General features: G+C 41.9%; 1 protein-coding gene across 4 annotated transcripts in view; it reads right to left on the bottom strand.

Moving 5' to 3' along the window:
• The window catches only part of VPS16 (VPS16 core subunit of CORVET and HOPS complexes), an 827,293-nt gene that overhangs the window by 119,359 nt on the left and 680,570 nt on the right, over positions 1–27,364 (bottom strand). For 3 of the 4 annotated variants that reach the window (XM_083153511.1, XM_083153509.1, XM_083153508.1), the window contains exon 22: positions 5,736–5,832. In XM_083153511.1, the coding sequence (XP_083009637.1) occupies positions 5,736–5,832 (97 nt within the window). Of the gene's footprint in view, positions 1–5,735; positions 5,833–13,669; positions 14,065–27,364 lie in introns of those variants that run through there. The other variant, XM_083153510.1, reaches the window with a different exon arrangement.

Here is a 27,364-nt window from a genome sequence, read left to right as displayed (position 1 = left end):
ATGACCAGGGTTGAACACGGCTATGACCCGTGTCAACTGCGGTGTGAACGGGTGCCTGGGTCGAGCGACCCGTGTCCCGTTCACAGTATGGAGGAGGCAGCACTGTCAGCTCCAAGTACTGCCTCCTCCCGAGCCCCCGATGACGCGCCGCAGCCCAGCACCGCCCCATGTGACGCCACCGACAATATGCCGTGTCGGTGTGCGGAACTTTCAGACCGCATTGCCGTGTTGCTCTGGGGATGGGACCCGTGTCCTAATCCCGTGTGCGACACGGCATTTGCGGTCTGAAAGTAGTATAAGTAACTTTGCACTATGACAAGCTTGTACTCTTTTTTGCTATGCTAAAGTATATTAATAAACCACTCTAAGACATCCTGACATAATTTTATCTAGATCTGAGCTTCTTCATAGGTTTTGTTATTTTCATCTAAAAAGTGAAACTTTAGGTGTCTTACCGCAATAGAAGATATTGGGGGAAATTTACTAAGAATACGAATACAAAAAATCGTATTCGTATTCTTAATACGAATCAATATGACTGCATACGGCTGTTTCAGCCGTATGCAAAGTTGTGTTCCGGAGGGGAATTTACAAAACAGTCAAATACGATGCTTTGTAACTCTCCGATGGCGTAATGATTCGTATTAGCGGGCGTACAGTATATACGGCCGCTAATACGAATTTGTGCAGGCAGTCTGCACGGATCAGTCAGATCCGTGCAGGCTGCAGAGTGTAAAACAATAAAGAAAAATAAATAAATAAAAAAAAAAACGTAACCAGCACCAGGCTGAAAGAGCCGGGGCTGGTAATAGAAATCAGGGAACCCGGCAAATAGGGGTTCCCCAATTTTTTAAAACCAGCCCCAGGCTCCAGGTCCAGGGCTGGTTCCCAAAATACGGGGGACAAAATGAATAAGGGTCCCCCGTATTTTAAGAACCAGCCCCAGGCCAAACCAGCCAGCAGGGTAATGCCACAGCCGGGGGACACTTATTATATAAGGTCCCGTGGCCAAAGCATTAACTCTACCGACCAGTCAGCCTGGCCAGGGGTCCTGGGGGAATGGGGACCGCCCAATAAAGCCCCCCCCCCCACTTCAGGACTTACCTGACCTGACTGCAGCCTGGTGCTGTCCTCGATGCCCCTGGGCAGTGGGCATCGAGCTGATAAAGTGTAAAAAATAGAAATAAACCATTGGGTTTTGCTGTGGAACTATGAGTCCCAACAAGCTTGGAACGCATACTGGACTTTGAGAACCACAAGTCCCAGCATGCGGCCCATTAAATGGCTTGCTGTGACTTTTAGTTTCACACCAAAACCAATAGATAATTAAAAACACACTGACACATAAGAAAAATAAAATTTTAATACAGACAGAGCCCATGGGTAGCTCTCGGTCTTTGTCCGGTGTCCTGGTCCATGTCGGCATCGGGGTCCATGTCGGCAGTGTCCAGGTCCGGGGTCCGAAGTAATCCATAGGGGACCTGTGAAGGCAAATTATACTTATATGTCTCCTGTGGCGAAGATCTGGTCCTCTTCCCTCTTGAAGTAGTACAGGTCTTTGCAAAACAAAAAAGCGCAAGTGTCCCGGCGTTCCCCTGTTGCGAACTAAACAGGAGAGACGCTGATGGTTCATGTTCAGCGCCTCTCCTCCGAATGATACTATTGGCTGCCTAGCGGCCAATTAGGAGCCAAATTTCCCAGCTCCTGATTGGCTGCTAAAGCCCAACATGGCACTCAAAGATCACAAGACAAGTACGAAATCAGTCACGTAAAGTAGAACGCCAATGGCATAAATCTTGTAATCTGTCTGGTTTCCTCACATATAAGTCCTACTGCAATGCTTTGGACACTGCCAAACTTCCAATATCTCATCTCATCTTACTTGATGCCACCAACCCTAAGCGACTTTTTAACACATTTAAGTCTCTTCTGTACCCTCCCCCCATTCCCCGCCAGCTACCATAAGTGCACAAGAACTTGCCTCCTACTTTAAGGACAAGATTGATAACATCCGAGATAAAATGGTATGCTCTTCCATAACCTCTAACTCACTTTCTTCCCGACCTGAACCCTTTGGTACTTTTTCTTCATTTGAGCCAACAAATGAAAAGGAAGTATCCACACTCTTCTTATCCTCCTACTCCACTACCTCTCCCCTCGATCCTATACTTGCTCAAGTCATTAAAACTCTATCTCCTGTGCTTATCCCAACCATAACGAAAATCTGCAATCTTTCTCTTGCTACTGGTACTTTTCCTTCTCTGTTCAAACATGCAGTGATTACTCCCATTCTGAAAAAAACACAATTCTGACCCTAACTCTCTTTATAACTACCGTCTTATCTCTAATCTCCCATGCATCTCCAAGCTACTCAAGAGACTTGAGGTCTACTCACGCCTCACACACGTTCTTAACTCTTACAACCTATTAGACCCACTTCAGTCAGGCTTTCGTTCCCAACACTCCGCTGAGACTGCACTGAATAAAGTGGTGAATGATCAGGTAACTGCCAAGGCTAAAGGAAATCACTACTTATTCTTCTAGATCTTTCTGCAGTGTTTGACACGGTTGATCACACTCTTCTCATGCAAACACTGCACTCCCTAGGTCTTAATGATACCGCCATTTCCTGGCTCTCATCTTACCTATCTGATCGCTCTTTCAGTGTTCGCTTCTCTGACTATTATTATACCTATTATTCACTACCTCTGTCAGTTGGAGTTCAGCAAGGCTCAGTTTTAGGTCCTTTGCTTTTCTCAATATATACTTCATCTCTTGACAATCTAATAAGCTCTTCAGTATCACTTGTATGGTTACTCCTCCACAAAAGGTGCTATTGTGGAGGAGTAACCAGCTGCACAGATCCTTTAGGTTCCCTGCTTTCCATCTTGGGACCACACACCTTTTCTTCTGACCCGGGTGAGCGGAGGTGTGAGAGGTGAAATTGATGCTGGAAACTATCTGCTATATTTCCATTGTATTTTTATGAATTTTATGTTGTTTGGACACTTGGAATTTTCTACTTCTTACAAATTGAGTATGGATGGATGATCTATCAGTGTGGTTCCGTTGACTCTGGAGCAAAGAAACCTCTTATTGAAAATAGGGCATCACTATGTGTATCTATCCTACAGTGTATAGGGATCATCTTTTTCTGTTTTTTTTACTCCTCATGTGGGGACTTAGCCGTGGAGAGAATATCCAGTAACAAAAAAGGAGTGAATATTATATCCATATTTAGAGAGAGCGCATCATTGTCCGCCTACTGTTACATAGAATTTGACGGCAGATAAGAACCACTTGGCCCATCTAGTCTGCCCCTTTTTTTCCTCAAACCATATTTGATCCTTATTTTTTTGTAAGGATATCAATATGCTTATCCCAAGCATGTTTAAATTATACTACTGTGTTTGCGTCTACCACCTCTGATGGTAGGCTATTCCACTTATCTACTACTCTTTCTGTGAAGTAATTCTTCCTCACATTTCCCCTGAATCTTCCTCCCTCTAGTTTCAGTGCATGTCCGCGTGTTCTGTTGCTCCTCTTCCTGTGAAGAATGTCTCCCACCTGTACCTTGTTAAAACCCTTGATATATTTGAAAGTTTCTATCATGTCCCCCCTTTCCCTTCTCTGCTCTAAAGTATACATATTAAGATCTTTTAGTCTTTCCTGGTACGTTTTGTGATGTAGGCCATGCACCATTTTAGTTGCTCTTCTTTGTACAGTCTCTAATGTATTTATATCCTTCTGGAGATATGGCCTCCAGAACTCAATACAATACTCTAGGTGAGGTTGTACCAATGACCTATACAGTGGCATTATTACTTCTTTCTTTCTACTGCTGATACCTCTCCCCATGCTGTTGTTGTGTATGCTTGGATGTGGGGTTGGTATCTCTAGGTGGTACACGGTGCAGCAGTTGTATTTGGTGCGACTATAATTCTGCTAAAATTTTCTTGTTAGTATGTACATGTTATTTCTTAGTTTTTTGTTTTTAAAAAAAATTAGCAAAAATTTCCCAAAAACTTTTTCAAGATTGTCATTATGGGGTATTGTGTGTAGAATTTTGAGGGGAAAATGTATTTATTCCATTTTGGAATAATTGGGCAATATTGGTAGATAGTAGCGCTCAACCTGGGTGCTGGCAGCTTGGTCGAGTTGTCCAGGCTCAAAGGAGTGCAGATAAATAGATAGATAATGATCAGCGCACTAGCTCTATAAATGTGTCCCCAAATAAGTGGGATGGTGTGTTATGTCAGCGGTAAGAAAGATGCAGATATGAGTGGGTGAAGCACGAAGAATATATTGGTATTGGACACAGTGTATAAGTATAAACTGCTCTGCAACCAAAATATTCTGACAGTGCTGGTGCTGTGGGGGAAGAGAGGGGAGAGTACCGCTGCACTGTGTGTCTGCGGTCTGGTATGACTCTCCCTCCGGTGTGATACTGGGAGACGGGTGGGGGATGATGGGGTCTCCAGGTATCCAGTGGGGGTGGGCTTGCACTGAGTCCAGTCCACCGGGCTAGATGTTCTGTGCAGCGGTGAATATTGGGGGGGGGGGGGTTGGCAGTCCGGGGTGGGTGGGAAACAAAGTTAATTGATACAGTTGGTGCTCCAATAGTGTCAACAGGGGCTGGCGTCCCTGCACCACTGGTGGTGCACCGGCACGTACCTGGCTCCTGCTCCTTACACCGACCGTCCCTCGCTGTCAGTGTAAACTTGTCTGGCGTCTGCAGAGCCCTGCAGCACACCGTTGGTGATCCACGCCGCTGCTACACTGACAGACGTGACTTCCGGGTTCAGGCTATGTGCATCTGCCGGAAGCGCGAAGTCAGGATCCTTGACAAAGGCCCCCAGTGGGCAGAAACGCGTTGGAACACACCAGACCACTACAGTCTCCTCCCCACACTAGGGAGTTGAGCGCACGCCATTCCACTGACTTCGCGCTTCCGGCAGATGCACATAGCCTGAACCCGGAAGTCGCGTCTGTCAGTGTAGCAGCGGCGTGGATCACCAACGGCGTGCTGCAGGGCTCTGTAGACGCCAGACAAGTTTCCACTGACAGCGAGGGACGGTCGGTGTAAGGAGCAGGAGCCAGGTACGTGCCGGTGCACCACCAGTGGTGCAGGGACGCCAGCCCCTGTTGACACTATTGGAGCACCAACTGTATCAATTAACTTTGTTTCCCACCCACCCCGGACTGCCAACCCCCCCCCCCCCCAATATTCACCGCTGCACAGAACATCTAGCCCGGTGGACTGGACTCAGTGCAAGCCCACCCCCACTGGATACCTGGAGACCCCATCATCCCCCACCCGTCTCCCAGTATCACACCGGAGGGAGAGTCATACCAGACCGCAGACACACAGTGCAGCGGTACTCTCCCCTCTCTTCCCCCACAGCACCAGCACTGTCAGAATATTTTGGTTGCAGAGCAGTTTATACTTATACACTGTGTCTAATACCAATAAATTCTTTGTGTTTCACATACTCCTATCTGCATCTTTCTTACCGCCGACATAACACACCATTCCACTTATTTGTGGACACATTTATAGAGCTAGTGCGCTGGTCATTATCTATCTATTTATCACCATTTTGGAATAAGGCTGTAACATAACAAAATGTGTAAAAAGTGAAGTGTTGAGAATACTTTCCAAAAGTACTGTATAAAAAGATTAGCATACTTATTTTACTTGCTATCCATAATAACAATATGAGTCATGCACTTACTAAGTAGCCTACTGGAGATTTTTTACTTTTTGAAAAATTCTCCAACTCTTCCCAATCTTCTTTTTCTGACAGTGCGGAGATCTTCAGCCACCAATACCTGAAAAAATAGAGAAATATTATGAACTAGCTAAGGCACCCAGCAGTGGAGTAGCTAGAAATCCCCCCCCCCCCCAAGAAGGATGGGGAGCGATCCGCCCATTACATACTGTATGCACTGGGCAGGATCCACTCATTCAATATGCACTGCTCAGCGCTCACTGCCATATGGGTCACCAGTCAGTTCAGCCAGTCGTGCCCACCACAAACCCCACTGGTGCCCCTCCCCCAAGCTGCCGCAGGGTCTGCCATATATATATATATATATATATATATATATACAATAACAGATTCAGGCGTCACTCCGGGATTTGTGAAATCAGGTGTAAAATTTACTGTAGCGTATCAACGCCGTTTCGGGACTTGCCCGTCATCAGGATACAATTTCACAAATCCCGGAGTGACGCCTGAATCTGTTATTGTCTGTATCGGGGGGCTTGGCACCCGACGGGCGGGCACCTGGGTCAGTTGGTTTCTTACTCGTTGTTCCTGAGGAGTTGCCGGGCATCTACAGCATTTATATATATATATATATATATATATATATATATAGCAAGAAACAGAATGCACCCCTAATTGGCAGTGTCCACCACCGGATGTCCAAAAAACAACAGCCAAATTATAATACAGCTATTTTATACAATAAAACACTTTTTTCATCCGTATAGAGATATTGATTCAGTTCGGTCAAAATGCAAGGAAAAACCCAACGCGTTTCGTCGATAAACGACTTCCTCAGGGGTAGCTTTCTAGGTGGTGGAGAGAAGCCATGTTACTAACTGGGAACATAGAATAGAATAATGTGTCTAGAGGCTTTAAATGTACATACCCGTAGGCAACTTAACCTTGAATGCAGATGTTATAACTCCAGATGTCAGAAGTTTTCTGACCCAATATGGAAGGGGTGTAAAAAAGATCCTTTGTAGATCTTAATCTGGATGCGTAACCGCATCTATGAAAATAGTCTAAAACATATATATGGAGTATCAGGAGGAGAGCAAGTAGTATATAAAAAATATGATACAAGAATTGGAATTAGCACATACCAATTTCCGAATGAGACCCTTTAGGAGAAAAGGGGGAGGGGAACTCAGGAAGGAATTCAATCAAACCATATCGTGTGGTATCAACCGGTTCCTATAATGCCAATAAGAACCCATAAACTGTATTGGAGATTAACATAATCTAATATGGTGGACTTCCCAAAAGGGCATATTAATTGGGACAGATTACCACCATGACTGTGGGCATCAAGTTATACATGACAGAAGTACAAAACATCTCATAAAAGCAACACCAATACAAAAATTGGAATTAGCACATACCAATTTCCAAATAGGACCCTTTTAAAGAGAAAGGGGAAGAGGGAACTCCGGATGAAATTACAATCAAACCGTTTCAAATGGTGTCAACCGGTTCCTATAAAGCCAATAAAAGCCCATAAGCACTAGTGGAGATTAAACTTCGGCTAACATGGTGGATTTCCCAAACAACATATTACTAGGGACAGGTTCACATCATAAGTGTAAGTATGAGGTTATACATGACAAAGGTACAAAATATCTCATACAAGAAAATAAATAAATACATATAAGTATAAATAAATAGATACATTCCTTGTATCAGTTTACAAGGGAACAATATATATTTACAGGCCAATTTGGAGGAAAAAAAAAACAATCCTTACATACCTCAATAGCAGATCTCAGCACACAAATGGTGGATCAAACTGCAGGTGAATGCTTAGGAGAGTGATCAGGGTTTATATAATATGTATAGGAATGACATCACTTCCGGTGGGGATGGAAAAAATCAAAAGTGGATCTATATCCCTTATAAGGGACTATTGCTTTACATAAATGTTGATGGATAGGTGGGGACACATCCAGAAAAGGCATACTTGCCTACTTTTGAAAACTAGTTTCAGGGAGATTATAGTTGGTAGTAGAATTTTGCAAAGCGCCTCATTGAGGAGGCGTGTCATTCTCCACCCAAAGGGTGTGTCTAGTTCCATATATGGAGAGATTGTGAAAAGAGATTGGGAACGTGGCACCTAGAAGCGTGGCTGTGTACTGCTGCATCTGAGAGGAATCTTGTAAAATGTCTTATATCCACATGTATATGAGCCCCAGAGCAGTTAGTAAGAGATACTATACTGTAATGTAAATGTATCTATCTCTCATTCCTTTTTTCCCTTTTTTATCCCAAAAATGTAACAATGTAATATGGGCTAGGTGAAATGAGGGAGATTGCTATACTGATGAGGGAGAGAGGGAGATTGCTCTTATTTCAGGGAGTCTCCTGCAGAATGCAGGAGGGTAGGCAACTATGAGAAAAGGTCCTCAACTACCACTACAATGTGGGAGCCGTAATGATGAGTATGGAATCACTGGCACCCGCGTGCGTTCCATTTTGCATTCCACGCGGCGTCAGTACTTCTGCTATCTGTCACTCCTCGTGAGTGTGACCGTAATCTTCTATAGGAGGGGGGACAACTTATATTATGGACTAAGGGTGACAATATGAGCCTAGATAAGATAGGTATAACGTATATACTAGAATAGGAGTATAAATTGAACAGTTAAAATTCACGTGCGTTCCATATGCGGTTCACGTGACTTCATATCCGGTGCTGACTATATGTGATATTACCTCAACTATTTCTAGTGATGGAAACGTTCGCTAAGCACATTCAAGTGAAGTATAGCGCATAAAGAGTATAATGGATAGTATCTAGTTTGACAGTGGATAAACCCTCATAAAGAATAATATGAATCATTAAGGCTCTAGTTAGCGTTCCAAAACACCGGAAGTACTAGGTTAATACCTATATGCGTACCACTCAGGTAAATATCAGTATGATGATAGTGAAAAGCCATAAAGTTTAATATTAATTATATATAGGGAAAGTTTAACTTAAATAATATATAGGGAAATATGTAAGACAGAATTTTTTCTCCAATCACAGGGATCCAACATAATAAATAAATTTCTGCACCATTTAGCAGTAGTTGTTTGATTAAGGCAATATGATGCTTACTGCAGAAAAAACTGAAAGTTGCAACATATCAAGGTTCCACAATTGTACAGGACATATGAGGATACATGTGCATAATGCGGATGCATTACTACAATATCCCGCGACAAAGCCATAAAAATTTCGAGTTTACATATTTACACGAGTTTAAATACAACAGTATTGGATATTTCGAGTTTATATACAACAGTAATGGATAATGGATTTATGCTATTCCACCAACAATAGTGATATGAATGGCACATACAATGCCAGTAGATAGTAAGCCTTCTCCCAGAAGGATACTGTGCAATAGTTAATGGTGTTTCTATAATAATAGAGAAATAGGAAGTATAGTCTTACAGAAGTGCCAACTATCGTGATTTGCCTAATAATTTACATAAAGTGTAGATAATTGGTGATATAACCTTAAGAGCATTGTCGCACCGAGCAAATTAAGAACTGCTTCAAAAGTAAATGATAAATCAAATTTCCTGGAGAAAGTTAAACGGTGTAACCCTTGCAACAGATGCATCTGTTGCAAATTCGTGGAGAAAAAGGCATTCAGGTGCACCATCGACAGAAAAGAATATACCGCTAATTCCGCCACGACCTGCAATTCCACGTATGTGGTATATAAAATATCTTGTAACTGCGGCAAAACTTACATTGGGAAAACGAAACGCCAGCTGAAGATACGAATTCAAGAGCACATTCGTAACATCAAACATAAACTCCTTACCCATAGCCTACCCAGACATTTTTTAGAGATGCACAACTCTATGGTTGATATTCACAATTTCTCATTCACAGTCCTGGAACAGATTCTAGAAAACCCCAGAGGTGGAGACAGAGACCTTACTCTGTCAAAAAGAGAAACCTTTTGGATCTACTCTCTGAATTCCCTGCATCCACAGGGTCTTAATGAAAACGTTGATATAGTATCATTTCTAGGATAATTTACCTTTCACAATACCCTTAAAATTCTCTTGCGAAATACCTTATGTTTTCTCCCTTGCAAATTAAGGGCTTTTTCCACCTCTCACTATGTACATTAGGTTATATCACCAATTGTCTACACTACTGTAAATTATTAGGCAAATCACGATAGTTGGCACTTCTGTAAGACTATACTTCCTATTTCTCTATTATTATAGAAACACCATTAACTATTGCACAGTATCCTTCTGGGAGAAGGCTTACTATATACTGGCGTTGTATGTGCCATTCATATCACTATTGTTGGTGGAATAGCATAAATCCATTATCCATTACTGTTGTATATAAACTCGAAATATGTAAACTCGAAATATCCATTACTGTTGTATTTAAACTCATGTAAACTCGTGTAAATATGTAAACTCAAAATTTTTATGGCTTTGTCGCGGGATATTATAGTAATGCATCCGCATTATGTACTTGTATCCTCATATGTCCTGTACAATTGTGGAACCTTGATATGTTGCAACATTCAGTTTTTTCTGCAGTAAGCATCATATTGCCTTAATCAAACCACTACTGCTAAACGGTGCAGAAATGTATTTATCATGTTGGATCCCTGTGATTGGAGAAAAAATTCTGTCTTACATATTTCCCTATATATTATTTAAGGTAAACTTTCCCTATATATAATTAATATTAAACTTTATGGCTTTTCACTATCATCGTACTGATATTTACCTGAGTGGTATGCATATAGGTATTAACCTAGTACTTTCGGTGTTTTGGAACGCTAACTAGAGCCTTAATGATTCATATTATTCTTTATGAGGGTTTATCCACTGTCAAACTAGATACTATCCCTTATACTCTTTATGCGCTATACTTCACTTGAATGTGCTTAGGGAATGTTTCCATCACTAGAAATAGTTGAGGTAATATCACATATAGTCAGTACCGGATATGAAGTCACGTGAACCGCATATGGAGCGCACGTGAATTTTAACTGTTCAATTTATACTCCTATTCTAGTATATACGTTATACCTATCTTATATAGGCTCATATTGTCCCCCTAAGTCCATAATATAAGTTGTCCCCCCTCCTATAAAAGATTACGGTCACACACTCACGAGGAGTGACAGATAGCGGAAGTACTGACGCCGCGTGGAACGCAAAATGGAACGCACGCGGGCGCCAGTGATTCCGTACTCATCATTATGGCTCCCACATTGTAGTGGTAGTTGAGGACCTTTTCTGGACGTGTCCCCACCTATCCATCAACATTTATGTAAAGCAATAGTCCCTTATAAGGGATATAGATCCACTATTGCCACTTTTGATTTTTTTCATCCCCACCGGAAGTGATGTCATTCCTATACATACTATATAAACCCTGATCACTCTCCTAAGCATTCACCTGCAGTTTGGTCCACCATTTGTGTGCTGAGCTCTGCTATTGAGGTATGTAAGGATTGGATTTTTTTTTCTCCAAATTGACCATGGCCTGTAAATATATATTGTTCCCTTGTAAACTGATACAAGGAATTTATCTATTTATTTATTTATACTTATATGTATTTATTTATTTATTTATTTTCTTGTATGAGATATTTTGTACCTTTGTCATGTATAACCTTATACTTACACTTATGATGTGAACCTGTCCCTAGTAATATGTTGTTTGGGAAATCCACCATGTTAGACGAAGTTTAATCTCCACTAGTGCTTATGGGTTTTTTATTGGCTTTATAGGAACCGGTTAACACCATTTGAAATGGTTTGATTGTAATTTCATCCGGAGTTCCCTCTTCCCCTTTCTCTTTAAAAGGGTCCTATCAGGAGAGGAGTCTGCTGTTTACTGCTGGGATCCACTACTTGTTCACGGATACTGATTGGGGTATAAGGCCAATACCCCAGTCACAAGGTACCGTACTATTCCATCTTGTGCATCCCAGTTTATGTTTACATTTTTTATGAATAAAACAATCAACACTAAAAGAGGTTTATTCCTTTTTTGGTTTCCATGCTCTGTGGACGGGAGGAATTGATCACCAGGAATAGACAACTTTGTGAGTAGGGTACGCATCACATACCCACAGAAGTTGCACCTGGGGTGAATCCTTATTTGGTTGTAAAAGATACCTTTATATGTACATTCCCACCATTTAATCGTGAGTGAGGGGTACGCATCATATACTCCTAGAAGTTGCACCAGTGGTGAAGTCCGAATAGTCTGTAAAGATACCATGGTACTTATGTATTATCTGGGCTCCCATGTTAAATGCACCCCCTTTTTTTATACCCCTACTATCCAACTACGCATGGAGTTGATTTTATATAGTGTGGCGAGCGCAGCGAGCCACCGTGCCCGAAGCGTGGTGAGCGCAGCGAGCCCCGCGAGGGGACGCGGTCTCATAAGAAAAACGGGAGCCCAGATATTACATAAGTACCGATACCTTTATATGCACATATCTGCTCTTTTAATCGTGAGTGAGGGTACGCTTCTAGTCACCCACCCTCTAAGTGCACCCCCATTTTTTACCTATCACACAGAACCTATGCTGACGCATATATATTTTCTCTGTTTTCATATCCTTTTGACATCATTGGATAAACTGTGTGGACAGCCAATCATCGCCCTTGGTCCACCCTTCCAAACCATTATTCTATTCTATGTTCCCAGTTAGTAACATGGCTTCTCTCCACCACCTAGAAATCTACCCCTGAGGAAGTCGTTTATCGACGAAACGCGTTGGGTTTTTCCTTGCATTTTGACCGAACTGAATCAATATCTCTATACGGATGAAAAAAGTGTTTTATTGTCTTTTAAAATATTGTATTAAATAGCTGTATTATAATTTGGCTGTTGTTTTTTGGACATCAGGTGGTGGACACCGCCAATTAGGGGCGCACTCTGTTTCTTGCTATCTATCTTTTCACCATTCCCCCACTAACAGGGGGGACTAACTAAGTTGCTGCCCGCCCACAACTTCTAGCGCACCGAAAGGGTACCCCTTATTGTCATATATATATATTTATATATATATATATCATTCCAAGTGCCCGGCACTCCTATGGATGTCTTTTAGTATGACCCGGTGCCTTCCTTATAGCTTTAGTAAGCTCTTGTAGATGCTGGGATGGATGTAGGCGGCACTCTCGGATTTAGTGAAGCAAAGAAACATTTATTGTGGCTCCAACATGTTTCGGGCGCAGCCCGTCCCTGAGGACGGGCTGCGCCCGAAACATGTTGGAGCCACAATAAATGTTTCTTTGCTTCACTAAATCCGAGAGTGCCGCCTACATCCATCCCAGCATATATATATATATATATATATATATATATATATATATATAAAAATATATATATATTTTTTTTAAATGCTTTTTATTAAGAGTTTTAGTTCACATTACAATACTCCACAACACAAAGCAAACCAAGCGGTCAGGTCGATTATAATACAGAGACAAAGACATATCATTTCCAACTGCAGTTCAAGTATTACTGTACATTTTATTCATAGAATATGAATTCTGGAGAGAATTAATTAAGATATTATTACTTCAACAAGGTTTTCAAACCTATAAGCCCCTCTTTCTATTATACTAGATTGCGATGGAAATATTAAATCCTGCCTCATGTCTAGGTAAGAAAATAAGAATTCCAATTATATTCGACCTTTCTATCTTATATCCTACTAATTATTATTACAGGAGTGAAGATGTAACAGAAAATAGACGCTAGATAGACTAATAGGGAGAGGGTCGGAAGGCAGGAAGATGTGTGTGTGTGTGTGTGGGGGGGGGGAGGGGTGCTTCAATGGGAAAATCATATAAATTACATTTTTCATACATTCTGAAATATTTAAAATTAAGAATTCACAATGCCCTGCTACCCCTTGTTTCCAGTAATACAATTCCTAGGTATATTTCTCATTTTTTACAGCTACAAGAAAAGAAAGTCCAAGTTCCGGTCTGCATCCCGTGGTCACATAAGCTCAAAGGTTGACATAATTTGTAGTTTAGTAGCCGAGTTGAATAAACTCTTGAGTTCAATGGGAAATATCTGTTCTGGCATATTTTCTTTCAAAATAAAGGATTTGTGTGAGATTTTGCTTGACCAAAGAAAGTTGTGGAGCCTTCTTTCCCGTCCAATTTATCAAAATACATTTCCTTGCAACTTGCAACTGTGATGATCAATATTAAGAGTGGGAGGTGTTGTATTCCAATCTCGGCCATGTACGAAACGAGAGTCCCATAAGTGCCAATGGGTCCACTGAGAATTTAAAATGAAAAACCATAAAGAGGAAATTGGTAACTTTACACCAAAATCTATTAACCTTACTGCAGCCCCACATACAATGTGCAAAATCAGCGACTGTTACATTACACTTGGGGCAGTTTCCCTTCTCTTCTTGGATCATAAGCATACATCTGTGAGGTGTTATATATGCCTTATGCACTGTACGTAGGTAGACCTCTTGTAAGTCAACAGACTGCAGTGCCTTGAGCGATGTTAAGTGTAATTCAATGAGATCTTCCATCTGTATTATCTGAGGAATATCTTTTTTCCACTTTTCTAATAGAAGATTCCATTGGATATGGCTCGGACCTGTCTGCTTCATTAGTATGGCATAGAGGGATTTTATTTTATATGGTTTATTTATTAAAAAAATTAGGAGTGTATCTATAGAAAGTACTTGTGATGGTGTTAACAAGGGACCTTGATTCAGGCCCGGTGCCTTGATAGAGACTAGGAAATGGCGCACCTGGAAATACATGTACATATGTGTACGGGGTATATTATAACGTTGGATTAGGCCTGGGAATGAGGATATCGATCCTCCTGGATCGAAAATTTTATTTGACATGTCTAGGCCTTTTTCTCTCCACAAGTTAAATAGTGTATTATTCATTGAGGGTACAAATGACGGGTTACTCCAAAGAGGTATAAATTGGGATAAATAGGGGTTTCTATTACAGAAAATTGCTCTATCTAGTTTTAAATCTGTATATGAAGCTTTATTTAGAATCCATTCATTTATGTATATAAAAGATATTGCTGACGAGTACCTTTCCAAGTCAGGAAAGCCGAATCCGCCTTCTGATTTTAGTGTTTGGAGTTTTATTTTAGCTATTCTTGGGCGTTTATTTTGCCACACAAATCTTGAAAACAAGGCCTAAAGGCGCAGAATCTCAGATCTTTGCAGAGCTATTGGTAGCATCTGCATATAGTAAAATATTTTTGGAAATACTATTGAGTTGATAACCGCTAAGCGACCTAATAACGAAATAGGTAGGTGTTTTCACGCTTCCAATTTTGTGGCAATCTTAGATATAGCTTGGGAAAAGTTTAATGAGTAGAGTCTAGAAAGGTTGGAACTAATCTGGACCCCGAGATATTTGAAATGGGAGCTTGTAAAGGTAAATGGAATATTTAGATGCTTAATTGAGCTTGGATCCGTATTACCCAAGACCAGAATTTCGGACTTGGACAAGTTTACTTTATAACCTGAAGTCATTCCAAATGAGCCAATAAGTCTTAACAATGCTGGGATTGAGGGGTTTGATATAAAAATTACAGTATCATCAGCAAATAATGCTATTTCAATTCCTCCGAGTTGATGCTGATGCCTTTTATATCAGATGAGGTCCTTATTGCTACCGCCAATGGTTCAATTGCGATAGCAAATAGCAATGGAGAGAGAGGACAGCCCTGGCGTGTCCCCCTTCCAAGTTGGAACATAGGTGAAATTAAGCCATTACATGCTATAGCCGATTTGGGTGAAGAATAGATTGTACGTTTTGCTGAAATAAATTTAGAAGGAAAACCGAATTGCTCTAAAGTATTAAACAGATGGGGCCACAGTACCAAATCAAAAGTCTTCTCGGCATCCAATGTGAGAACCATATGAATATCATCCTTAGGCTTCAAGTTTGAATTTGACTGCTGAATAGCAGCCAAAACTCTTCTCACATTCGTCACCGAGTGGCATCCCGTGATGAAACCGGTTTGGTCCTTATGGACTATGACTGGTAAGAGGGGCTTTAATCTCTCTGCTAATATCTTTGTGTACAATTTGTAATCGACATTTAGCAGAGAGATGGGTTGATATGATCCTGCTAATCTCAGATCGCAGCCTTCTTTTAGTAAAACATTTATGATCGCATCTGAGAAGTAAGTTGGAAGAGATGCCACGATCCATGATATCATTAAAAAAATGCTGTTAATGGTTTTTACAATATTTGGTTCCATATATTTAAAAAATTAATTGGAGTAGCCATCAGGACCAGGTGCTTTTGCTAATTTTAATTGGCGTATAGCCCAGGAAACCTCATCTGTAGTTACTGGGGCAATCAGTGTTAATTTTAAATGTTCAGGCACTTGCGGTAATGGAAGGGTATGCCAAAATGGATCGGGTACATGGGTGGAAGGGGATGATGATTGTGATGTCTCGGCAATTGGCTCATTTGGAACAACCACAGGAGGGGAGTATAATTTTTGATAAAACTGCCCCAACACTTCAGCTATCTGTTCATCAGACTCCGTGCCAGTTCCATCCTCTCTAAGAAGGGGGTGTACAACCACTTTTTGCCTTGAACCTTGTAAATGGTTTGTGAGCATAGATCCAACCCTATTCCCAAACTTGTAAAATTTACAGCTAACATTGAAAAGGTCTCCCTGAATTTGAAGGAACTCCTCAAAATGTAGCTTAACCTTCTGTTTATTCTCCGAAGTGGAGTGTAATTTAAAAAGCTGGAAAGTTTCTGTTAATCTTGACTGGAGATCAATATAATTTGAATTCTGCTGTCGTTTAATCCTCGAAATATGTGCTATTAATTCACCCCAGATCCCATCTTTAGCAGTTTGCCAGTATAAAGCCGGATTCGACTTCAATGTACTAGTATTTTCTGTAGAGTATTTTTGCCAAGTGGACATCAAAATGTCCTTTAAACCCTGAGATTGAGCCAGATGAGAAGGGTACCTCCATACAGGTCTTTTATTTTTAGTCTCAGAAAGCTCAATATCTATAATTACTAGGCCATGATCCGAGAGAACTGGGGGGAAGATTTTAGTAGATTTTACTTTTGGAAATAATGGTTCCGCAATTAAAATATAATCTAGTCTAGACCAGGTGTTATGAGATAAGCAAATGCACGTAAATTCTCTTTCAATTGGATTTAATGCCCTCCATGTATATATTAGATTAAAAGTTTTGACCAGATAAGGGTCTCCTATTTTTGGAAGGGAGGTATTTTGTTTAACTGGAGGAGATCTATCTATTTGAAGTTATCAAATTAAGATTGCCACAAATAATTAGTGTGGTGGGGTCATAAGAGTGCAGTTTAGCGATAAGATCTACAAAAAAATATTTTTTTATACTGAGTAGGAGCATAGACATTGCATATGTTTAGAGTAATGTTATTTATTAAAATGGTTGTAAGCAGATATCTACCATTAGGATCTGCTATTATAGATAGTGTTTTTACCCCCAATGACTTTTTTTGCCATTGTCATTACACCACAAGATTTGGAGTTTAGAGAAGACCCCAATACTTCCCATCCCATTATCTGTAACCTCCTAGTCTCATCAGGCTTTAAGTGGGTCTCTTGTAAACAGATCAGTTCAACTCCTTGTTTATTTAAATACGCTAATAACTTCCGTCGTTTTGCAGGGGTATGTATACCACGAATATTTAGCATACCTATAGTAACAGGCATTTTCTGTTAACCAAAATTTTTATGCATATCCATTTTGCACCAAGAATGGGGGAGGGGGAGGTAGGGATGACACAAGTAGCGAACATAAAACACAAAGAAAACTTATAAAAAATATTTAACAGCATGAACCATAATAATCTGGACTACCGGGATAGTCTCGCCTCATGTCAAAAGTGTCACACAGAGCGAGAGCATAGGTGTTCAATCTATCAAGAATAGAAACTATTATAATGCGGCAAGGCTACATATCCCCGCCAGTTCCAATTATCTATAAAAAAGTATAAAATCACAGTCAAAGGTCTTCCGCTTCCGCCCACCTATGAAGCAGTACTAGGGGAGAGCTGCTCCGCTACCAAAACTAAAAACCGCTCCCTTTCCCGGCACATAGCCTCTCAGCACCCGCCCGCCACCACCTCTATATACCTGCTGCATGAAGCGCTATTACAGCGCTATGCCCGCTGCCACTACAAAGAAACATATGGAGAAGGAACGCCAGGCTCTGGAAGCAAAGATGGCGGCAGAATCTTCAGCACCCCGCACCGCCCCAGCATCACCGCACACAGTCTCCCGGGGACACACTTCTCCCATGACAGTCTCCCAGGCTTCAGGGGTATTGGACCCCCACAGTGAGTACCCGCTCGCTGCCTGCACCCACCGCCCCGGTCACCTATGGGGACATGGTGGCGGCAATAAGAACAGCTATAGGCCCCCTGCTTGATGAGCAATCGGCCACCTTTAACAGACAGATAGACAACCTTCAGCAGAGAATGCTAGCAAATGAACAAACTGCTGGATCTAACTTTGCAGACATAGTAAAGCTAAAGAAATCCCTGCACACGGCCATCAAAGAAATAAATCACCTGCATAACAAGGTCCAAGACCTTGAGAAAAGATCTAGAAGGTGCAACCTCAGGGTGATTGGACTCCCAGAGACAGTAAAAGGACAGGATCTCTTTACAAATATCTGATAGATGCACAGACCTCATTATAGAACGTGCACATCGTTTGGGCTCTCTGCGACCACAAGAGGGAGCCAGACCCAGGGCTGTGATATTTAAGCCCCTGAACTTTTTACACAAGGAACTGATCTTGTCTACCTCCTGGAGAATCAGAGACATCACCTGGCAGGGACATAAAATTTTAATCTTTCAAGATTATTCAGCAGAACTCTCGAAATCCCGCAGAGACTTTGCCCCAATCTGCTCTAAATTGATCAAGGAGGGTACTAAGTTTGCAATGCTCTATCCAGCAAGATTACGCATTTTTGAGGGCAACTCCTAGAAAGACTTTACATACATATCATCTAGATGCAGAGGCATACCTCAAGGAGTCCGACACGACATCACGCCACGCTTCGAGCTGGGCCAAAGACCCCTGACTTTCAAAGTCCCTCTCTAGCTATTTGCCTCATTCCCACTCTGAACTCACCACATACAAAGCTTGACTCAGTTCAAGAGGGAATGGCATAGGAATGGCACACTATGGCACCTGAATGCGCTACTAACTGTAACTGGACTGATGCCCTTGCTTAGTTTATCGATTGGGCTATACGTTATCTCAGTAACAGTCAGGTCTATGCATATCTTTGTTACGAGTCTCAGGGCTCACTCATAGGTTAATTATCCAGAAATAAAGGAAAGTTTGTTATACACAGAGCATAGATGTTAAATACATTCTTATTAGTTCTGACTCACCATTGTATGCAAACCACTATTTTCGTTCCACCTATACCCCCCCCCCCCCCTTACTTAATCTCAATGCCTGCGGCGGGCGCACTGCACAGGAAAACCCTAGGTTTTCTCTCTTTACATATACGGTTGGCTTACTGTTTAAGGAGCATACACTCCCTAAAATAATTACATGTCTGAGAAGATGTGTTTGTTGCTTTATTCGCTTTTGGAAGTCTTATTAATAATAGGTTTCTCTCCCCCCCGCCCCCTTCCCTCTTCCCCTCCTTTCCCACCAGCATCGTCCCTCCTGTTTCTTGAGCTGCAAAAATGAAACTACATGTTTATTCTGATTATAACTAAATTCACCACATTCTATGTACCGTAATGTCAGATATTTCAATTGGTAGCTGGAATGTGGGTGGGATCAACTCCCACAAAAATTTAAACGTATTTTAATGTATCTGAATAAGTTACATCTTGATATTGTGTGTTTGCAGGAGACCCATCTCACTCCTACCGAAACTGTGAAACTTCAGATCCTCCAGTGGCGGGTACTCTCGTCGGCCTCTTATAACTCCAAAGCAAGAGGAGTCGTGATCCTGGGTAGGAGACAAACCCCAATGACAGCCGAAAGCCTTCTAACTGGCACAGTCAGCATTATATCAATATTTTGTAGCAGTAACAATTTAGAAACCTCTAAACTATCATACGAATTACAATGCAGCTCCCTAAAAGAGTGGGAATGGAGGCGTACGGTCAACAACGCTGCAGAACAACTCTAGATGTGATACTGCCTGCTCCATTTCTGTCGATATCAGTAATATCCTCTCTCCGAACCAGTATGCCCTTCGCTTTAATGAACTCCTCCGCCTCCTTGGCCGTGAGAAAGTCATGAGGACCTGTATCCGTTCTTAGCATGTATAATTTACATTACAATTTCACTAAGGCTGAACATATCGATGTAAAGGATCGCCTGGCCTTGGAAACCTCGCTAGAGAAGTCCTGAAATATTCTAAAAGAATGTCCTTCACATATGATGGGGTTGAACTTCCTGGAGGCATTCCAAATACTTTGCTTATGCAGGTAGTTTAATATTTTTAATATCACAACTCTAGGGTGATCTTGGGTTTTAGGGTTCTGGAGTCCCAGCCTATGGATCCTTTCAATAATTATATCTGTGCATGCATTCCACACGTAATAGCTTTAATATGGTGTTGCGGACAAACCTCTCCAACTCTGGTGCCTTAACAGATTCAGGGATACCTGTGATCCTAATGTTGTTCCTCCTTTGTCTATTTTCTTCATTTTCAAGTCTGTCAGCCATTTGTTTGTTCTCTACCTTCAAGGCTTTGACTGATTTTTGCAGGGCTTGGATATCATCCATATTGGAGCGGATCTGGGCTTCTGCTTCAGACATTCTATCTGAAAGTTAATCAATTTGTATGGATATATCTGAAACTGCCTTCTGGAGAAGTGGGGCCATAGAAGCTTGTATTACTTTAATCAGCTCCTCCTGAGAGATATTTAAAGGGCTAATATTGCTGTTACCTGGTTCCAGGGAGAGCGCCACTGTAGTCTGCTTCTTAGATGCAAGCGTTCCTGTTGCTGAGTCTGCAGCTGGTGCCATGTTTTGTTCCACGCGCCATTTATCTTGGCGCTGTGGTAGCACTGATGGAGCCTGTTTGGTGGTTCCCTGGGGTTCCAGGAACTTCTCCATCCCGAACTCTGTCCTTCGGGGGGAGCGGGTTCTAGCTGATGCTGAGAGGGTAACTTGCTATCGGAGCCGAGCGGGAGAGGGAGCGCTGAAGGAGCTGCTGCCTACTCCTCCATCCCGCAACCCGGAAGTCCGGGTCTGCTACATATATAGCTATGCCACTGGCACCCAGTATTTCTCGGGTTTGGTTGTGCAAATAGCATTATTTGAACTTTATCCTTCTCCTGTTTTAAGCTTGACAACTCTTCCTACAGAATCAAGCGCTGGCTGCCTAGTTTCATTAGAAGTTCTCACTGAAATTATTTCAGCAGAAGGCCTTGAACATGCTCCCCATGCCCATGGTGTGCCTAGCATACCCCTCTCTGTGGTCGGCTCCTGAATCTGTCCACATTTTTTTCTTAAACCCCATGTCCTCTACCCCCTCTATGTTATGCAACTTTGCCATATCATGCTTCCCGGACTCACTTTGTGTAGCGGCCAAATCCCTAATTGGGCCCCTGGAAACCCCCACGGGGTCACGAACAGGGGTCTTTGTGGCTGTGAACCTAATCTTGACTTAATCAAGCCACCTTGCATTAGTTTTTTGTCTAAATCGGTCCAACAGTGTCCGAATGCATACCGGACAAACAAATAACACACAACAAATATGTATGGGTTTTTCATTGCCATAATCATAAATGAAGTAATACCCCTTTTTTGCTGCAATCCCATACAGTACTCTTTAATACTACAACATTGTACATATAGTAAACAGTACAACATTGTATTATCTTGTACATTATATCAATGTGGACTATATGAAAGAGAATAAAGAGGAAAAAAAAAAGAAACTGACTTGAACAGTCTGAAAGAAAGAAGATGGGGTTATTCTGATTCACTCGGAAAGGCACAATTACATGCACTGCAGGTAGGGATGATGTAACATGTGCAGAGATAGTTACATTTGGGTAAGGGGGGTGTACTTCAAACTGATATCTATATTGCAGTGTAAAAATAAAGCAGCCAGTATTTACCCTGCAAAGAAACAATAAAACAGCCAAATGTAACTCTTTATGCACATGTTACATCAACCCCACCTGCAGTGCATATGGTTTTGTCCATTAGAGAGTAATTGTGCCTTTCCGAATGAATCAGAATACCCCCATGGTGAGAAGTAGATTAGGAGACCTCATGACCATTAGAGAAATAATCCAGATTTAACACTTTTATACAGGCCATTAAACTCCTTTTTGGTGCCTTATTATATATTTTCAGAAGGTAGTACTCTTAGTATACTTCTAGACATAGGTTTCTACCTTCAGATTACTATAATGCATTGCAGATGTGTCCAGCTACAAATTTTCTGGATATAGTGGAATTGCTATGCGATCGCATTGTGGAGATGTACCCTGGTGCTGGGACAGCTTCTCTGCTTCAAGCACCAGAGCTGCACCAGTAGCAACAGTAGTAGAGGGGACTGTCTCCTCAGCAGGACACAGCTCCAACCAGAGCAGGGATCAGCTGTCTGATCCTTACACTGTTGTGTCGGGTGTAGGGAAGTAAAAGGTGACCTAGAGCACTAGGCCCAGCTCATGACAGGGTCATATTAGGCAGGCCCACAGGCATAAGCCAAATATAAGAGTGTTCCTGAGCACTAGGCTCCCCAGGTACTAATTGTGAACCGGCATTGCGGCTGGCACCATTCCAGGTTTACACCAGCAGGTGGAGGAGTGGTCTAGTTTCCCATGGGCAGTTGGGGTTAAGAGCTGTCACCTTTGTAGATCTGCAAACCAATGCATTTTAGGCAACCAGTACTAGACTCCCCCTTCCTGTTTTAGCTTCCTGAGTCCTTGAGAAAGAAGAGACACTGGAGGAAAGGCATATCGAAGATGAAATTTCCATGGTATGCACAGAGTGTCTTGCGAATTCTGCTTGGGGATCTCTGGACTTGGACCCGAACAGAGGTACCTTGTGGTTGTGGCGAGATGCCATGAGATCCACATCTGGATTGCCCCATCTCTTGGCTGTCAATAGGAACACTTTGGGGTGCAGAGACCATTCCCAGGTCTAAAACTTCCTTCCAGGAGTATTACATTGGGAGGCTGACTCAAGTCATACTGTACACACATCTTGCTTAGAAAGTCAGCCTCCCAATTTAAAACTCCTAGAAGGAACACTGCTGAGATGGCTGATACATGACAATCGGCCCACTGAAGGATCTTGGAGACTTCCTTCATAGCCTATATGCTTTTGGTACCACCCTGACAATTTATGTATGCCACTGTAGTGGCGTCTGAGTGAACCTGAACTGGTCTGTCACACAATAGTTCCTGTGACATCTATAGAGCATTGTAGACCACTCTCACTTCTAAGATGTTGATGGACAGTAGCGATTCTGCTTAAGTCCACCTTCCTTGCAAGGACTGGGATTCTACTATGGCCCCCCCAACCTCGCAGACTGGCATCTGTGGTGAGAAGGACCCATTGTGGAATTCAAAAGTACTGTCCCACTGTGAGATGAGTTTCTCAGAGCCACAGGTCAAGGATGATCGCACCATCATTGTGAAGCACATAATGAGAGACCTGAGATGTTGAGGCTGACCATCCCATCTGGTCAGAATCAGCCTCTCCAGAGGGCAAGAATGGAATTGCACACACTCGAACATATATAATGTTGACACCATGAGGTAGAGAATATGCATAGCATGATAAATCGTGACCCTGGGAAGATGAAGGAACTGGCAAATCTTGGTCTGCAGCAGCTGACACTTATCCAGTGGCAGAAATAGACATTGAACATCTGAGTGGAGCAGGGCTTTCAGATGTAACATCTGTGTGGATAGTACAAGAGCCAACTTCTTCCAGTTTATCAGCCATCCCTGACTCCCTGAAGGAAGTTCCTGGTGATCTGAAAGTGACGGAGTAGTACCTCCTGTAAACTGGCTAGGAGTAGGAGATCGTCCAGGTAGGGAAAAACTCTGTTGCACTGATGTCGCAAAGAGGCTATCATGACTGCATTATCTTTGTGAAAATCCTCAGTGCTGTGGCCAACTCAAATGGGAGGGCCGGAAATTGATAGGCATCTTGGATATTAAGAGATACCATGTAATACCCTGGTTCCATGGCCAACACTATGGTCTGCAAAGTTTCCATGCAGATTTTAGACACCTTCTTAAATTTGTTTAGGGATTTTAAATTGAGAATGGCTCTGTAGTACTAATTTGGGTACCAAAAACAGGGTAGAGTAATAGCCTTGTCCTCGCTGATGCGGGGGCACTGGTATAATTACCCTGGACTGGAGTAGAGATCCCACCACCTGCCATAGACAAACAGCTCATTGTGGATCTTTTGGAAGGCTCATGGAAAACAATTGTTGAGGGGGTGTCCCTTGAAGGACATAACGTACCCATGGGTCACAACTTCTCTCACCCAGGCATCGGAAGTGGTCCTGGTCCATTCCTGTGTGAAGCAGAGAAGTCAGCCTTCCACCCTGGGGTCCTTGTCAGGAGGTAGGTTTGTCTGGCTTAGCGGGAGGCTGCCCAGGGCTGCTTAAGCGTGGGCTTGGAGGTTTTTGTAGTACCGGAATTTTTGCTAAAGACCTGTTCCTAAAGGAACAAAAGGAACGAAACATGGCTCCTTTTGCCTGATGTAGAGTCCTATAGCAGATGGCAAAAACAAGCCGTTTCAGTCGATGCTAGAGAGGCTACAATTTTATTCAGTTCCTCACTGAAAAGAACCTCTCCTGAAAAAGGTAGCACTTTTAAGGCACATTTGTATTTTATATCCATTAGCTTTGCCAGCACAGATCCTTGGCCGTCAGCAGCCCCGCATCCATCGCCACCTCACTGATGTATGCCACGGCCTGCTTGATATACGATACACACATCTTGCACTCTTCTGACACATCCTCCAGAAATTCTGACTCAATAACTCTAAACCAGGGCTCTAGTGCCTTAGTTGCCCAGGACGTTGCAATAGTAGGTCTGTTAACTACACTAGTTAGGGTAAATACAGATTTAAGACCGTGTTCTAGATGTCTACCCCGCATGCCAGGTCCCAACCTGCAATTGCAAAATATTGTAATTGCAATACTGTTATGCGAGGGATTTGCTATACAGTGAAGTGATCGTATGTTAAGGGTATCCCCCTGGCTGCACAGCCAAGCTGCAAAGCCAGTTGCTGGGCTGCAATGTTTGGGTCGCACTGTGGCTTAATGTGTAATGGGCATTACATTGTGCGGCATAATGTGTAATGGGCAATATGGTGTGCGACATAGTGCATAAGGGGCATTACAGTGTTCATGGAATGTGGCCATTCCCCTTCCCTATAAGGCCACATCCGTCATTTTTTACACATGCCTTGGTGCACACTGTGCCTGTATTTTCTATGGGGGCACCAAATTTCTTTCTAGCACAGGACACCAAAATGTGTGGTAGTTATATGTGTTACCAGCATCACACTATACAACTGTGATCACAGAAATAGTGTTATATATGTAAGGGTTAACTGATCGAAAGGGGGCATGTCATGAGACCCCACCCCTTTCTGTGGACATGTGCCCTCTTAACTGGTAGCACCCTGCGCTAAAAAATTCCTAGAGTGAACACTAAAATAGGTTTCTACATGATATGGAAAAAAATCAAGCGCTTGTATTATGCATATTACTAATGTGCATGCCCCACAAAATAAAATTGGTTAAGAAAAAATAAAATAAAAATCGGGTTAAAATATAAAGTGAAATTCACACTATATGTTTACAACTCCTTTATGGAGTATGTGGAGTTTTTCCACCGGCGTTTTTGGGTTAGATAGGCACTCTATTAGATGATGTAAGAGGTTGCCGTTCAGTGGTAAAGATGGATATTTGCTGGCTCCGGGAGGGTATAGGTAATCCCTAACTGTCCCTAACCTTACCTCTCCTCTCTCCTGCGGCAGCGTCTTCTCCCTTCGTTTCACACGCTGTGTGTTCCGTGACCGGAAGTCGTGGTCCATGCTTCTGGCAGTGATAGTGTGCGGCTCTAACGTCTCCCCTCTTCTCCAATGCGTTTCGAGGCACTAGGCCTCTTTGTCAAGGATGCCAGCTGTTTGATTAAGCCTCTAGTTTTATAGCGTTGTGGCAGAGAAAAAACTTTTTTTCTTTAAAAAATTTTATTGTTCAAAAACAGGAAGTTTAGTTCATTTTGGCGGCATGCACATGTTCTTTAGTAAAAGGTGAATGTAGTTCTATTACGTTCTGTAAATGTAATGAAAATCTCAAATTGTATGGAAAAAAGGGGGATGTGTATATTTCAAATCTATATAAAAAATAAAATCTATTTATACAAAAGATATAAAAGGTTTATTTTTATAAAAATGGAGATTTATTCTTGATTATTTTAAAAAGGCTGCAAACTCAAAGTCTATATTTAATCCTTCTGGTTTTAATGTTTGTAATTCATAGATCCACTTTGATTCTCATTTTTTCAAAGCATCTGAAGGATCTCCTCCTCTCCAATTTGGTGTTGATTTTTCTATAACGTTGACTGTTAGTAGATTGGGATCTTTGTTGTGAAGGCCTTTCTTTATGTTGTTTATGTGTTCTCCTATTTTCGTATTCAAACTTCTTTTTGTTTGGCCTACATATTGTAGGCCACACGGGCACTCCAGTAAATAAAAAACTCCTTTCGTGTCACATGTTCTTTTGTTGGAATTCTTGATGATTGTGATTGTACAAACTGGAAGACTATAAAAAGAAAAAGCACACAACTAATCAGGTCCTTTAAATCCAGTTTGGCATCTGGGCGTGGGGCCCCCGGGCTTCTCTAGCTGGACTGTCTCAGGGCATCACAACTTAAATACACAGTGACTTTTTATATCATGTTTGTTAATTATTTATGTATGCACTCTTTATTTTACATACTCTCTACCTCCAAACATAAAGTAGGAACCTTCATACTTATAATTTTACCACTTTACTATCACTATTCTTTATTGTGATGCCCTGGGGGGTCCTTAGCTGGATCATGTTTCGGGGGTTCCCTGCATCCCAGGTGGTGACTCCATAGTGTTAGGGATCTGCTCGACAAGAGGTGACCTGGACGATTGGTGGGCAGGCCAATATCACTGGCCAATGATATACCAACAACCTCTCATTATATATTATAATGTAATGATCGCATAGTGCATTTGCACCCTATCTCTCTGTGTGAACTGGAGGAAAGGTAAGGTTAGGGACAGTTAGGGATTACCTATACCCTCCCAGAGCTGGCAAATATCCATCTTCACCACCGAACGGCAACTTCTTACACCATCTAATAGAGTGCCTATCTAACCCAAAAACCCTGGTGGAAAAAACTCCACATACTCCATAAAGGAGTTGTAAACATACAGTGTGAATTTCACTTTAAATTTTAACCCGATTTTTATTTTATTTTTTTTCTCCACCTATTTTATTTTGTGGGGCATGCACATTAGTAATATTCAAAATACAAGCGCTTGATTTTTTTTCCAT

The sequence above is a fragment of the Crinia signifera genome, chromosome 7 (assembly GCF_055691185.1).
Source record: "Crinia signifera chromosome 7, ASM5569118v1, whole genome shotgun sequence".
Classification (NCBI taxonomy): domain Eukaryota; kingdom Metazoa; phylum Chordata; class Amphibia; order Anura; family Myobatrachidae; genus Crinia; species Crinia signifera.
This window is presented reverse-complemented; position numbering and strand designations above follow the sequence as displayed.